The sequence below is a fragment of the Saccostrea cucullata genome, unplaced genomic scaffold, assembly GCF_032062105.1.
Source record: "Saccostrea cucullata isolate Sc308-1 unplaced genomic scaffold, CSIRO_AGI_Scuc_v1 ctg263, whole genome shotgun sequence".
In the NCBI taxonomy this organism is placed as follows: Eukaryota; Metazoa; Mollusca; class Bivalvia; order Ostreida; family Ostreidae; genus Saccostrea; species Saccostrea cuccullata.
Window position 1 is genome coordinate 215,526 of NW_026926479.1, and position 15,772 is coordinate 231,297.

The 15,772-nt window shown below is 34.5% G+C and overlaps 2 protein-coding genes and 1 non-coding gene across 4 annotated transcripts; 1 reads left to right on the plus strand and 2 right to left on the minus strand.

Annotated features, from left to right (window-relative positions):
* Window positions 1-5,691: 5,691 nt before the first annotated feature.
* On the minus strand, window positions 5,692-9,105 carry LOC134271784 (uncharacterized). The gene is made up of 3 exons (XM_062753989.1): window positions 9,001-9,105; window positions 7,529-7,714; window positions 5,692-6,422 (listed from the first exon to the last, which is right to left on the minus strand). Exons 2-3 carry the CDS (start codon window positions 7,708-7,710, stop codon window positions 6,224-6,226), a joined length of 381 nt encoding a protein of 126 aa, XP_062609973.1. The 5' UTR covers window positions 7,711-7,714; window positions 9,001-9,105; the 3' UTR covers window positions 5,692-6,223.
* Window positions 9,106-9,166: 61 nt separating this feature from the next.
* Window positions 9,167-9,238, plus strand: Trnae-uuc (transfer RNA glutamic acid (anticodon UUC)). Its single transcript has one exon. It is a non-coding gene; the product is annotated as a tRNA-Glu (tRNA).
* A 1,518-nt stretch (window positions 9,239-10,756) lies between these two features.
* On the minus strand, window positions 10,757-15,308 carry LOC134271795 (uncharacterized). 2 transcript variants are annotated; one of them, XM_062754018.1, is made up of 3 exons: window positions 15,185-15,308; window positions 11,688-11,882; window positions 10,757-10,969 (listed from the first exon to the last, which is right to left on the minus strand). In XM_062754018.1, exons 2-3 carry the CDS (start codon window positions 11,867-11,869, stop codon window positions 10,774-10,776), a joined length of 378 nt encoding a protein of 125 aa, XP_062610002.1. In that variant the 5' UTR covers window positions 11,870-11,882; window positions 15,185-15,308; the 3' UTR covers window positions 10,757-10,773. The 2 variants fall into 2 exon arrangements, with proteins under 2 accessions (XP_062610002.1, XP_062610001.1); XM_062754017.1 differs by lacking the exon at window positions 15,185-15,308 and adding an exon at window positions 15,030-15,157.
* Window positions 15,309-15,772: the final 464 nt, after the last annotated feature.

Here is a 15,772-nt window from a genome sequence, read left to right on the forward strand (position 1 = left end):
AGTTACAATGAGACAATTTTCCACATAATGAAAAATGCATTCATTAAAGATATCGATAAACAAATAATGAGAGTGATAAGAGTCAAAGGTATTATATATAGAGAGATCATATTGAAATCTAACAGCTTATGCAGTATTTTTCCCAACTTGATTTTATATATTTTGTCATTTAAATGACGTCAACCTTCTTTTATTTCATCCACAGAAGAAAAATGTTTTGTAAATTGGTAGAAAAGGAGTGTTGGCTGTACATACCTATACAGGTGGAGATAACTTAATCGCTTATCTTGATCTCTAACTTTCTGTGTAGGTGGAATGTAGATATATGTGTTGTGAGTAGTGTTTATATATTTTGTCACTCTTTGTGATAAAGCAATTACAACCAAAGTGGTGAAAGGGAGATAATCATGAGAGTTGATACGAGCCACGTTCTTTTGAGCTTTGTGTGCTTAAAAAAAATTGGTGTAAATGCTTGAACATGTTAAAAAAAAATGCATACAAAATATATGTCCGAAATATCTGACGTTTCCCTTGCTTTTTCCGAGTTTGATTTTTAATGTGTAAAATAAAAAAACCTGGAAGTCAGATAAAGCATATTTTAAGAGAGTATTGTGAGAGGTGAAATTAACCAGTTTTTGTTATATCTATGTGTTAAGAAAAAGGTGAAGACCATTTTTTTTAAATCTATAATTAATACAGAATGCAACAGAACGCAATCCCGTAACCCCCTGGACCCAACAGTGGTGGGATCAGCTGCCTAAAAGTACTAAGCATCCCCTGAGAACCACTGCATGAGTCATATCCACCATTAGCATTCTGAAATGATCAGTTAAACTGAGTAACTTGATTGTAGTAAAAACAAGAGGCCCAGGGGGCCACATCGTTCACCTGAGCAACTGGCTAGGTAAAAGCAGAAATCAGTTCAGTATTGAAAAGTTTAAATATAAAAGTGGGTTCTGGGGAAGGGGGATTTGAACAAACTTAAATCTACAATTCCTGAGAATGCTCTTGAATGGCTTTGCTGTTTATAAGATGATTTTTTTTATATAGCCTTTATAATTCAGATCTACCCCTGAAGGGTCATGATTTGATCAAACTCAAAGCAACACTATCAGAGGATGCTTCTACACGAGTTTCATCTTTCCTGGCCCAGTTGTTCTTCAGTAGAAAATTTTTAAAGATTTTTCCTATGTATTCTTATGTTAAGCTTTGATACCCCAGTTTGGCCACATCGTACACCAGGGGGTCATGTTTAGAACAAACTTGAATCTTCAATACCAGAGGATGCTTCTACCCGAGTTTTATCTTTCCTGGCCCAGTGGTTCTTGAGAAGAAATTTTTAAGATACTATTAATTTATCACTAATTCATAATTATCTCTTCTTGGAAGAGGGCGTGGTCCTTTCTTTGAACAAACTTGAATCCCCTTCACCCATGGGTACTTTGTAGCAAGTTTGGTTGAAATTGGTCCAGTGGTTCTCGAGAAGATGAAAATGTGAAAAGTTTTCGACAATTTCGGCTCAGGTGAACTATTAAAAACCCCTAAAATTATTAGTAGTATAAAACAATGCATGATCTATCAATATTGTTAGGAAATGTGTCAAAATGCGATCCGTCTAATTTTACCGTTTACCGAAGTGTTAAAAAGGAAGATAATAAGACGAATCCGATATCATATTTTGAAAAGACACCTTTTTTTATTCACATTCTCAGATAAAAAAAATATGTTACCTGTTTGTTGGTTTCTATATTATTGACTATTTTAAGTATTTTTTTCCTTCTGAATATATTCGTAGAATATATCTGGTTCTCTGAACTTGCTTCTAGTCGTTTTTTTTTTTTCAGGGCGCTTGCGCCCGTTAACCAGTGTCAGGGTACCCGTCTATTCGAAGGATCACACAATCTCCCATGCAGAGTTGTCGTTCGTTTCTCTCTAAGACACCTCTGTAATGGGCTCACGTCAAGATTTTTGACATAACGTTTAACTCCTTTATTATATAGCTCAAACATTTCCTCATAATAATTATTCCAACTAAGCAAGAGGCCCATGGGCCACATCGCTCACCTGAGAAGCTTTGATCATTCTGTTCTTTACCAGATTTCACCCTTGTTATACATAATGCATCCCCACCCTACCCCACTGATCATAATTTAGACATTTTGAAATCTATTCTACCCCATGATCCTTCCATGGGCACATATGTTTCAGCTTTTTGGCCCAGTGGTTCCTGAGAAGAAGATTTTCAAAGATTTTTCCTATATATTTCTATGTAAAACTTTGATTTTAATTCTTCCCCCGGGGGTCATGATTTGAACACTTTAGAATTTACACTACCCCAGAATGCTTCCACATAAGCTTCACTTTTTCTGGCCCAGTGGTTCTTGAGAAGAAAATTTTCAAAGATTTTTCCTATATATTATACAGTTATTGACTGGGTATGAGGGTAACATATGATTTGTTGGACCTGAAGGTGAAAATGTTGCCCGAGGCCGCAGGCCAAGGGCAACATTTTCATCTTCAGGTCCAACAAATCATACACTATAACTGTTTTGTTATACCCTTCACTGTTCACTTAAGATTGATCAATTTTATCAATACACGCTATACTATTAATTATTTCATATGGAAAATTATGGCTTCTTCAGTAAATATAAAACATCAAGCTGAGAAAAAACAAAATCAATTATATATCTATTATATCACAAAAATTATTTATCACAAAACATACTCTTCCCTTCTACCTTACCTTGCTGTTAGCAACAACTCTTAATAGCTCTTAACTTAGGGTATTTTCGCGTCGCCGATATTGAACGATGATTATTAATTGTGACATAACAGACAAGTTACGTTGCGGTCTAACAATTCTTATGTAAGACCGGTCAATAGTGAAATTGTTAGACCGACGTAATAAACATTTCTTTTGTTGGACTTTTTATCAGTAATAAATATATAGAAGGATATTTATAAGGGTATAACAATTCTATATAAAACTTTGATTCCCCATTGTGGCCCCGCCCTTCCTCCGGGTGTCATTATTTGAACAATTTTGAATCTACATTATACCAGGATGCTTATATATAGATTTTCAAAGATTTTTCCTATATATTTCTACGTAAAACTTTGATACCCCATTGTGGCCCCGCCCTTCCCCTGGGGGTCATGATTTGAACAATTTAGAATCTACACTATACCAGGATGCTTCCACATAAGTTTCAGCTTTTCTGGCCCAGTGGTTCTTGAGAAGAAGATTTTCAAAGATTTTTCCTATATATTTCTATATAAAACTTTGATTCCCCATTGTGGTATATCCCCCGGGGGTCATTATTTGAACAATTTAGAATCTACATTATACCAGGATGCTTCCACATAAGTTTCAGCTTTTCTGGCCCAGTGGTTTTTCAAAGATTTTTCCTATATATTTCTATGTAAAACTTTGATTCCCCATTGTGGCCCCGCCCTTCCCCGGGGGGTCATGATTTGAACAATTTTCTACACTATACCAGGATGCTTCCATATAAGTTTCAGCTTTTCTGGCCCAGTGATTCTTGAGAAGATTTTCAAAGATTTTTCCTATATATTTCTATATAAAACTTAGATTCCCCATTGTGGCCCCGCCCTTCCCCTGGGGGTCATGATTTGAACAATGTACACTACCCCAGGATGCTTCCACATAAGTTTCAGCTTTACTGGCCCAGTGGTTCTTGAGAAGAAGATTTTTTAATGACCCCAACCTATTTTTGTCTTTTCTTGATTATCTCCCCTTGCGAGGGGATATGTCCCTTAATTTTAACAATTTAAATTCCCCTTTACCCAAGGATGCTTTGTACCAAGTTTGGTCAAAATTGGCCCAGTGGTTCTTGAGAAGAAATCGAAAATGTGAAAAGTTTACAGACGGACAGACAGACGGACGATGGACAAAATGTGATCAGAAAAGCTCACTTGAGCCTTCGGCTCAGGTGAGCTAAAAACTCAAATTCGTGATATTTTTTGCATATGTATTCAAATATTAAATCCGCATCATTCCGATGACCCTGCCGAGGGTTATGATTTGCTTATTTTATGTTTTAATCAATGGGTCTAATAGTATACGCACTAAATTTTTAATTAATAAATTCATTTTGTGTAAAAAATAAACACATCTTACCTAGATGCCACTTCTTTTCTTTAATTTAACTGAAGATGAATGACCAGACGACGTTTTTTTTGTTTACAACGGGGCGTTCGATATTGAACGCTCGTATTCGGAATGTTTCGGGCATCCTCATATACGTAATACAAACTCAACGTTCAATAAAATCCCAAGATATTCATTGGACGCTAAAATTCTCTAGCTTTTTTTTTTTTTTTTTTTTTTTTAAGAGACTATTTATTAGCTATAAAATGAAACACGATATTTGCAGGATTGTTTCAAATTAAATTAATAGTTCTGGATTAATTTAGTAAATATCGCAAAAGTCAGACATAGAAATTAAATTTTAATGAATTAAGACAAACGCACTATTTCTCGTGTTTATCACTGTGATAACAACGACAGATGTGAATGAATGAGCCGATGGTAGAGAGTGAGGATCACAGTGATTCACATGCCCATCATATTGTGCCGATGTAACGCGATTTCTCGTGCACGTCACACTCGTGTAACGCGATTTCTCGTGCACGTCACACTCTCATGTAACGCGATTTCTCGTGCACGTCCATCGTCGCAAACCACGGCCAAAATGTACGATCCTCTCCCATTCTGGGTAGGAGAGAGCTATATGCGGACTCCGGACCGTGGCTTGAGACGATGGTGCACGTCAAACTGTATAATATTACACTAATTTTTCGTGTATATCACACTTTCAGTCGGAAATGTCTTACGTTTTCTTGGCTTTTTTTATTACAGTTTTGATAATTTACATACCAGGAAAACACCAAAACAGGCTCCATTACGTAAACTAAGAATTCGCCGTCAATTGGAGGCGACATTCTCGGGTTAATTTTCGATACTTGTGAATCGAATTAAATGCACAAGGTATTAATAGTACAATATTTTTAGTACTTACCCCTAATAAAATATACTATCCTATGAAAACATGTTATCAGACTGTCGGGATTTATTAAATCATTTCGTGCATTTTAAATCTTGTGAGTCCTGTATCGATATGTTGTGTGATGTTTTCATTTCATTGATATTGATGAGTATTATAAGCATTGTGCTACTGATAAATTCTGATTTCGGTATTTAGTTCGGTTCGAAATATCGAAAATCAGCTACGGTTAGAGACGGCCATTTTCCTAATGGGGCCGGCTCTGACGTTTTCCTGGCACGTAAAATATCAAAATCGTAAAAAAGCCAGGAAAACGCCAGACATTTCGGACAAGTACATCATATGTATGCTTTTACTTATTAGGTACACCGAAATTTTATCCTTTATTAAATACCTTTAAAATGGCTGAGGATTTCTCATGACGTTGTAGTTTTCATCTTTTAGACGTCATCCTCCTCCGCAAAACAAACAAAAAACTGAGACTGATGAGACATTTCTGTCTAAATGTATCGATCATTCCAAGTACATAGATATCAGTGATATTAAACACAAGTTATTTGTAAATAATGTTCTGGTAAATATTTTAAGTTTCATATATAGTTTCATTAATGAACATGTCAAACAAAACATTTCACTGATAATTAACACTTCATGCTGTATCTACGCTTTCTCATTAGATTTTTTCCAACAAGTCTGATGCAGTGATAAACAAGTTCATTCTTTTTACTTATTTGCAACAACATTTATTGTATATTGTACAGAGTATATATAATAATGTATAAAGGGACTACTTGAGGTATATAATAACACGGTTTGACCTGCCGTGGAATTCTACATGAGTAAAGAACAATAATAATATTGGAGTATATAAAAGACTTAAGTACAATTGCGTAAAGTTGTGCATAATGTATAAACAGATTTAAGGAGTAAATATATAATCAAGTCTAAATGAATTTAAAATAAAAGTAATGAATTTCTTAAAATGTGAAAATTTCTATGACATAAACTTTCAAAATAATCATTACATCGTTCACTTCATATAACGCAATGTAACTTTGTTTCTATTTATCATCAGGTCTATTTACAAAACAATTACGAGTCTCAGAAAGTATTGTTGTATTTATCTATTCTATCGGTTACATGCACATAAAGGATTCAACATGAACTAATTAGACGTGGTTGACTTTTTAAAACTATCCCAAATAACTAAAATAAACCAGAGCCATGGCAATAACGAAGACTACCAAGAATTTGTGGACAGTGTGGAAGAAAAACCAAGAAAAGCTCCGAGAGTTATGAACAACGTGAGGTCCTTCTAGGCATGCGTAGATAGCAGCCAGGGTTAGCGCCAAAACAAAAGCATCCTCCCAACGGCTGACGGACCAGAAAGAGCTGGAATACAATAAATGTCATATTTTAATTAAAATAAAATGGTTTTCTATAATTTTTATAAGGCAGGATACCAACATGTATTGACAGCTTTATAAACAAGAACTCTGTGAGCCAATGCTCACTAGTAATACCCCCGCTCTGATGTGAATATACAATATAATGTAAATAAACATACGTTCACTTACGGGTATATGCACGGATAAATAGGAATTTGACATCAGATTCATATAAAAATAAATCCCAACATACAGAATGCCTCAACAAAGTATGTACTAAACTTTCAAGCACCTGTTTATGAGCAGTTGCTGAGAAAACTGCGACGAAAATTTGTTATTTATGAAACAGACAGCTGCACGGACAAACAGGAAGTTGACATCAGATTTGAACAAAAATTAATCCCACTATATAGCATGCCTCACAAAAGAGTGCTAAAATTTCAAGAATCTGAGATGAGTAGTTGCTGAGAAAACTGACTGTGACAAAAATTTGTTATGTATGAAATAGACAGACGCACGGGCAAACAGGAAGTTGACATCGGATTTGAACAAGAATTAATCCCGCTATATGGCATGCTCCAGAGAAGATTGTGATGAGCAACTGCGATGAGCGTTTGCTTAGAAAACTGTGACAAAAAATTGTTATGTATGAAACATGTATGAAACGGAAAGACGCGTGGACAAACAGGAAGTTAATATCAGATTTGAACAAAAATAAATCCCACCATATGACATGCCTCAGCAAAGAATGTGGTAAAATTTCAAGCATCTGCGATGAGTAGTTGCTGAGAAAACTGCGACGAAAATTAGTAACTTAGTATTATGAAACGGACTGACGCACGGATAAACAGGAAGTTGAAATCGGATTTGAACAAAAATGTATCCCACCAAATGACATGTCTAAGACAATATTGTATTAAAATTTCAAGCATTTGCAATGAGTAGTTGCTGAGAAAACTGCGACGAAAATGTGTTAAGGACAGACAGACAGACGGAAAGACAGACGGACAGACACATTATGGTAAAACAGTATAACCCCCTCTCCTTCAGAGCGGGGGTATAATAAATAACGATATTGGATATCCAGTGTTTAAATTCTAAATGACATACTCCATAATAAACTTGACAGCAACAACGAGACCAGCGTCACAAACAATCGCTGCCAGCATGTATCGGTCCCCCGTCCTTCGTCCCCAGGGGGAGTGGCTATTGTACCAGAATACGCTGACCACCTCCGCCAGAATCCCGGCAATGATCATAGATAGACTGAACTGGATTCTGAACTCAGCCATGATTCTGAAAAAGACATATACTGGAGTCTTAACAAGAGTTGACATAAAAATACTTGTCTTGCTTGTTAAGACGGTCAATAAAAAATTTTAAAATTGTATATCGATATGATCAATTCCGGTGAACTTGAAAAGATACCACAGATTCTGACGCATCTGTTTCATATTGGATATTTTACTAGAAAAAGACGTTAATGCCTATGGTAATCTAACAACAAAGCTTTATAATAAACATGATGACCTGAATACGTGGATTATATCTTCCAGTTAATTAGATACACAAGAGCATGCTCTACGTATATGAACACTTACTAAAACGGGGTAGGTTATTGAAAAACAAGTTGGTGAAACAAGAATATCAGCAGTCTCGTTCACAATCATCATTTCCTAATTTCCATGGTCGATATAATGACATTGTAAGCAAATCTATCATAAAATCAATACTGACTGATGTTTTTCATGTCAATTGTTAGATCATCATTTACACACTGAATTATCGACGGATGCTTTCCGTTATTTCCCGATCATGACAAGGAGCACACGTACCGGCGTACGGTGGGTGTGAGCGGTCATGGCACCTGAACTCACCTCTGATGTTTTAAATAGAGGTTTGCGTTTCTGCTTCAAAATTTTAAGTGTTCTTATCTTCGCATGATTGTGTGCAGAACGATTACATGTTATGCTAATCTCAGCGAGATATAAAGCTGAAAATTTCACTATACTATCAAATTTTAGTTTGGGTGCATCTCGCTGAGATTAATGTTATGCAAGACTGCAAGAATTAATGTTTGTTCGTTTAATTAATTGAAATTACCATGGCCATGTAAACAAGCGGACCCTTTACTAACAAACTTTAATGTTTTCGAAGCATAATTTATTTTTAAAAAAAATAATACAGCTGAAATAATCAATAAATAATCTCCATCTCTCTACGAGGCAAGAGAGATAACCGTCGATTGCAAAACCAAAAACAAGTCAAATGTAAACAAAAGGAATGTGGGCGCGCCTTTCATTCATGTTAATCACAGATAAGACAGATGCAAGAAAGGCACATGATCATGTATTCGGTAAAATTGGATTTCTGTAAAAGTGCATGTACTAAAAAATTTTCATTTCCAACGCTAAAATAAATAATCGACTAGCGTCTCGGTCAATATGACACGATGATGAATACGCTTCTAGTACTAGGCCTACCATGTAGATCTATAAATTCCGAATTTGACATTGGTTGGATGCGCTTGTAAAAGGAAATGCGAGAGTATTCATGTAAAATCTTCATGCAAAACAACTTACCTTTGTATTTTTTTTTTTAACTTTTACAGCGAAGTATCTGCTAATACTGGACGTTGTGTATTTGTATTGTGAGTGACCTATATTTTCTATCCAATGAATGAGCTGTAGAGGCGTTCGCTAATATTAAAGGAATTTATTCCTTTATAATCTAATACATCATAAGCACTCCGATGTGGTCTAGTGGTTAGGATTTCTGGTTTTCACCCAGACGGCCCGGGTTCGATTCCCGGCATCGGAACGCAATTTTTATTCCTTCACTCTTCAAAACATTTTGTTTTTGGGAGGTATTTTTTACCTTCAAATATAATAAAAATTATATACTTCAAATGAAATATGTTGAAAATACATTGTTGTAAAGTAAGGCATCAACTCCTGTGCTTAAAATTTTCTTTTGAATTTAAAACGAAGTCGTTCATGTAAAATAAAATCACAAAAGTAAATACACCATTTTCCCATTAAAACTCCATTAAGGCATTAGAAAGCTTGGTTAATTTTTTTTTACTAATCATATTAATGCAGTGTTTCCTGTGTGAAGAAAAGGTAAAGACCTAGGACAATGTTAAATTTCAATGCTCATCTGGCTGCACTCCTACAGATTTTTTTTTTTTTTTATAAATCAATAATTAAATCACTAGAACATGCCCAAAAGGTCTCAATGGTCATCTGAGTAAAATATAATACCAAAAAGCATGTATTTCTAGATCTAACACAATCATTCTAGTTGTATTGATTTCTTTCATCTTGAATCGCTTCAAGTTTTTTTTTTCTGTAAAATTATAAAAGTTTCGAATACCGGTATAATAAGTATGAAAACGTAACGTGCACCATTTTCTCTAATGCCTGGATTACATGTGTATAATATATTTGTTGATCAATCAGATGTATAGAGGATTCTTTGATTAGCATTACCTGAAAGATAATTAGATAATTTATTATTTCCCCAACAAAATATGATCAATTTTAATGCTGAATTTTGAAGAAATACAGACGGTAAATATTACATACGTATATTTTTAAAGAATTCAGAGACATTTTTGTGAGCATTTTCAATTATCCAACTCCTGAATTTGAGGATGGGACTACCTAAAGATTTTTTTCTTCATCGGTCAAAGATTAAAGTTCAAGGACTTTTTCTTTTTAACCATTGTTGTAAAATGGACCAAAACCTGAATCTTGATACTTTCACTGACTTCTTTGCAATCGGCAGTGGCCGGGATTGACGAATTTATTAATTTAAAATATCCAAAGCGTATAAAATTGGATCTTAAAAGAATTAATGTTCATTGTTCTCGTGGTAAGAAAGGACTGTAGCCAAGAATGGGAGGATGCATTTGAACCCACCCAAATGATACCAATTCAGAGAGGAAATAATTAGCTTGGGAGGGAAATTTCTACTTTTTAGAAACCTGTTGACGACACTATTCATGTAAGAAGATACATGTACCTGCAAATCATATCCAAAAAACGATTTTTTTTTTTTTTACACTTTTTTGTACATGTATCATCTTGAACCAGGCAAAACAAGCCCCGTCTAAGCATTTTCCCCAAAACGTTCATAAATACAGTAGCCCCCACCCAAACACCAGAAGCACTGGCATAGATTCCAGCCAATTCACAACTTTGGAAGATGGCATTGTGCATCAAAACTATGCACTTAGTGACCTAAACAATGGAGTACAAATAGTGCGCTATTTTCTCTGTGTATATTCTGATTTCAACAGGGTAAGAAAATAACTAAAATTAAGACAATCACTATTTTAATTGTTTTTTTATTCAATATCGTTTAAATCTTTCCATTACGAAAAGCATAACAAAGCTGATGGCAAATTTATGTACTACGTGAAAAAAGAAGTGCGTGAAGCTGTACGTGTTGTGAACCACGTGGGGCATCTGGAACCCGAGGTAGAGTAGAGCTAGCCACATGCTTAAAATAGCCGCATCTTCCCAGTCTTTAGGGTCCCAAAAATTCCTGTAGGGAGGAAAAACAGAAACGTCATAAAATGGTTGTTTATTTGAAGAAATACATTTTCGTCGTATCTCAACTACTTTATAAATCAAACACAATATCAGTATGAAACTCCAAAAAGCATATATATTTGTACTAAGCCTTAAAAAAAATTTAATTGTTTCTCAGGCCAAACAGTGCTGCAAAGCCAGTGTTTTTTTTTGTTTTTTTTTTTTCATGTTGTTCAAAAAAAATAATGTTGACAACAGGTTCTTACTTTTTTGTTCTATTTCATTAATTATAATTTTATATTAATTATTAATATATAAATGATATATAATTTATTGTTATTTTAAATAATATTATTCCAAACATTTAATTCATAAAATACGTATTGTTTAACTCATGAAAACGTTTTATAAAAGGGGAATGACTCAATTTTCTTTTTTCAACTTGGAAAAATAGAAAATTGAGTTATTTTCCTTTTTCAATATGTTATGCGACAGTTTTGACACCTGAAAAACTAAATTGTTTTATTTTTTCTTTGCCTAAATAGTAAGAAATGAAGTAGTATTTAAGGGGTATCCTTTTTGTGATTGCAAATGTTTTCTATTTTATTCTATTTACATTGTAAGATAAAAAACGTGGATTTCCTAGCACTATCACTAGAAAGGCATTATAACAAAATCTTAAGAGGTGAGGTCTATACATGTATCAGTAAATTTTAAAACCATACACTTACTCTTTGATTAATTTGAGAATGTAAACAAGAACACAGTCGGCAATGATGGCGGCAATCAAGTTCCGGTGCCCCAGGGAATAATGCCACGAGGAATAATGAGTATACATCAACAGACTCAGAATCTCAGCCGCCACGACAGCCAAAACCATGGCAACGTTAAATTTGACCCGTATCTCCGCCATCTCTCAACACAACCTGGAAAAATAAATTACATACATTGTACACAAGAGATTATATGGAGATAAGGAAGAAAGTGTGAACAGTAGGGGTGTATTGGAGGGCACTTTTAACTGTACGTTTTGTCGCCATGTACACATTTTCAGTGCAAACAATATGTAACAGTTGTAATTACATGTATACTTATTACACATCTGTACATAAATTTACACTGGCGACAATTTGAGACGAAATCAATTTTATATCTATGTTTTATGTGCGACAAAATGTACTCGCCAAAGCGAGGGGACATGACATCTCATTTGACTGTCAGTTTGTCACAGAAACTCCAAACTTGGTCATATCTTTTGAATGGCAAGAGATAGGACTTTCATGTTAAACATGTGTATTACTTGTGGCAAAACTTTTTAAATAGACTATGATATTGAACCCCGTGACCTTGACCTTTGACCTACTCTCAGAAATTTAAAAATTACTTTTGAATGTGAAGAGATAGGGTTTTCATAATTATATATTGCTTTACCTGTGAGAAGTCCTTTCTTAATACGTGTCACTATGATTTTGACCCCATGGCCTTGACCTTGAAGTTTGACCTACTTTTCAACACAATGTTATATATGTACGGCTTTCATATTCATGTTATTTAAGGATAAGTCTTTTTTTAATATGAAGTGATCAATGGATTGGCTTGTGTGATAATTTGCATAAACCCATGGCCATAAAATTATCACACAAGTTTGATCATCTTCATGAATTCGAAAAATAAGACAGTTATTCCTTATAAATGCTTTGATTCCGCCAATCCACGGGCTCCAAGCCTGCTTCTCTCTAGGTGTTGTCCCGCCCTGCACGTGGTTTTTTTTGGAACCGCGCCAAGACATTCATGAGGAAATAAATTACATTTACAATTGGTAATTTTATCTCGGACAAAGACATTGGAAATGTAAATATTTGACACCCAAAGCAAGATATTTCGATGCATGCTATGATTTCTGACCCTTTGACCTTCACGTTTTACTTAATAACTCTTAAATGTTAATTGATAGGGCATTCATATTTGAATATTTACATCCACTGAATATTTTTTCCTTTATTTCTGAAGAAAAAACATCTTCGTTAATCAGTGCATGAACAACACGAGGCATATCACCTATACAGATCTCTTGATCAACGGCTATTCCATCAATGAAGCGATCTAAGCCAAATGTATCAATAATACAATAGTTAATCTTTTTAATCCTACTTTAAATGAATATCTAAACAGATATAAACAATAAATTAATGCTTTCTTTGGTTGTTAGTACAGGAATGAATGTCGCAGCAATTGCAGAAATCAAAGGCCTGAAGGGCCTGCGAGTTGACTCGCTCGAGTCAATTGAGCTATTCCATACATCTGGGCACCATACCTTAATATATTCAGTTTATTTTGCATCTTAAGAGATTGAATATTATATGTCTGATCCATGTTCGGTTCATAAATGCTTTTCCTTTATATATATAGTTTGGCACTAATGGGCTTCCCTATTATTTTGACTGGATTCTATAATGAATTTAAGCACATTAGCTGAAGTGGTCAGTGTTATGGAATAATCAGGTTAAAGATTCCCACAGCAAATCTTTAAAAATAGATTTTCAACAACAACTAGCTGCAGCTAATGAGAGCAGCAGGTGTTTGTGTTAGGGAGTTAGGTCAATTATAAATAAACTTCAGATGGGAAGATTGATCCGCCTAACATGCTTGAACATATATTCATACGCAGTAATTGTACATCATACAGGTATTTAATCAAAAATTTCTTTAAAAGCATGAAGGCATAAATAATGTTACAGTATGAAATTTTATATTGTTTTTACCTCTTAAGTTTATACAATCACTCAAACCAAAGCATTTTTTGCTAGAACTATTATATTTGGCGTATGGATCACCTTGATGAATGCGTGATAAATTTTACAGCTCTGAAACGGCTATATCGACAGGGAGTAGCTCGCTACGCGAGCCAACTCAAAAATTACATAACCTGCGTAATTTTTTCTGCATCAGCTGCGACATTCATTCCAACAACCAAAGAAAGCATTTTGTTGTTTCACACAATATGCCACAAATAATGATAGACATCTCATCCACAAAGACACCGAAATCAGTAGCTGCAGATCTGTAGCTCTCTGAAAAAAATGTAAATTGACATATACAATTGAAAAAACTGTATATTTAATGCGCACAAAAAAGTGCACTGTTTCTCGATTTATTTCCCTATGTTTTTAATACTGCAGTCTCAAAATATTACTAACCGTGTGTTTCTAACATATGCTTTCACTGTACTCACAACAAAAAATTCCTCATAATTGTTGTTAATAACCCCACTGGCCCTGAAATTGAGATCATCGAAAATTTCGCCTACTAGTATTTATAATGCCATTTTAGTTGTAAGATAATTCGGTCCAACGCACTTCGTACAGATGTAAACTACGAAAGTTCTTGATAGAGAAGTAAAAAAACTTTTAAAATCTAGCTTTTTAGCAAATTGAGGTAAAATTTGGAAGAATTAATTCAGAGCCGTGCGCACTTTTTTTGTGCGCAATAAATATAGTTTTTTTCAATGGGTGGCACTGTAGCTCTCCGGTCTGTCAATATTTTCTTTTTCGGAGAGCTACAGATCTGCAGACACGAAATCAGGTGACCACAATCCTTGAAATTACGTGTTAAAGTTTTTTTTAAAATACTGTAAACATGGAACATTGATGGGTAAAATTTTGCAATTATCATGTAACAGCATTACGGAGGTTCTTTTTGAGGAGGGTTAATTGAGAAAAATGTATCATATTGCTATTTATCATGGTTACCTTTAACAAAACTTTTGCGTGGTAATAAGTTTCGAAAAACGTTTATGGGGTTAAAATTGGGGTGGGGGGGGGGTGGGGTTGTGCAAATTAAAAAGACGTTTAATAAACTTGTGATCCCATAAAAACTTAAGATGTTATTTTCGATATCATTATCATCCTCATCATATTCATCAGTCTATAATATACTGGATAACAATACTCATGCATCTACAAGAATAGGTATATATATCAATACTGGTACTCCAAACAATTAATTTATGATGCTGGCAACAGCAGCAACTTTTGCATGAATTGTTGTTTAACATATCATTATGACAAGCATACAACATCCAGTATAACATCTACCAGTGCAATCTTAATCGGAAGGTCGTTTGTCATAAACACTTCCTCAAACTCCTTACATTAGGGATTGATTAATGTTAATCAGACACTAGTTAACATCCTAATATAAAATGGATTTAAATAGGAACTACACGTACTTCCATTTGTCACCATAAAAAAAAGTTCTGAGTTCCTCTTCGAGTGCAAGTATTCAAGAAATTGGTTTACTCTACGGCTAGATATGGTAGAGTAAACATTAATTAACATATTTTTAAGTTAACATGTAAACAAACAAAAATCTTGCTCTATTTCTCCATAACCACATACAATGTGTATGATTTTTAAATGTGCATTTCTATTCTAATGGAACATAAACAACACTTAAAGAAATACTTGCCTCCTTAATTTTGGGGTGGGGCTTTTGTCTCGGGTATCAACTGGTTTCTAAAAATAATCGACCGATCGTGGGCGTTCTGGCAGTGTAACAGTGGATCCCCCAGTCAATGCACAGATCTAGGTCATCGGAAATCCATTAAATTGGTGGTGGCTGCGATGTCCATTCAGGTCAATAAGCCTTGGCTATCATTGTTTGTGTTAGGGCTTATATCCATCAAAACGATTTCAAAATCTCCACACTGGAATCTAAACATTTCTTACAAATTTTAAAACTCAAAAGCATGGGTCATGTTTCTTTGTTAGGAGGAAACAACAATATACATGTACAGTGAATATATAACAATATGCCG

Coding starts and splice junctions, on each gene's coding strand:
- LOC134271784 (XM_062753989.1), bottom strand. CDS start 7,710: ATGGCTGAGTTCAGAATCCAGTTCAGTCTATCTATGATCATTGCCGGG. Junction 6,423..7,528: donor GCTGTCAAGTTTATTATGGA/GTATGTCATTTA, acceptor ATTGTATTCCAG/CTCTTTCTGGTCCGTCAGCC.
- LOC134271795 (XM_062754018.1), bottom strand. CDS start 11,869: ATGGCGGAGATACGGGTCAAATTTAACGTTGCCATGGTTTTGGCTGTC. Junction 10,970..11,687: donor ATTCTCAAATTAATCAAAGA/GTAAGTGTATGG, acceptor TCCTCCCTACAG/GAATTTTTGGGACCCTAAAG.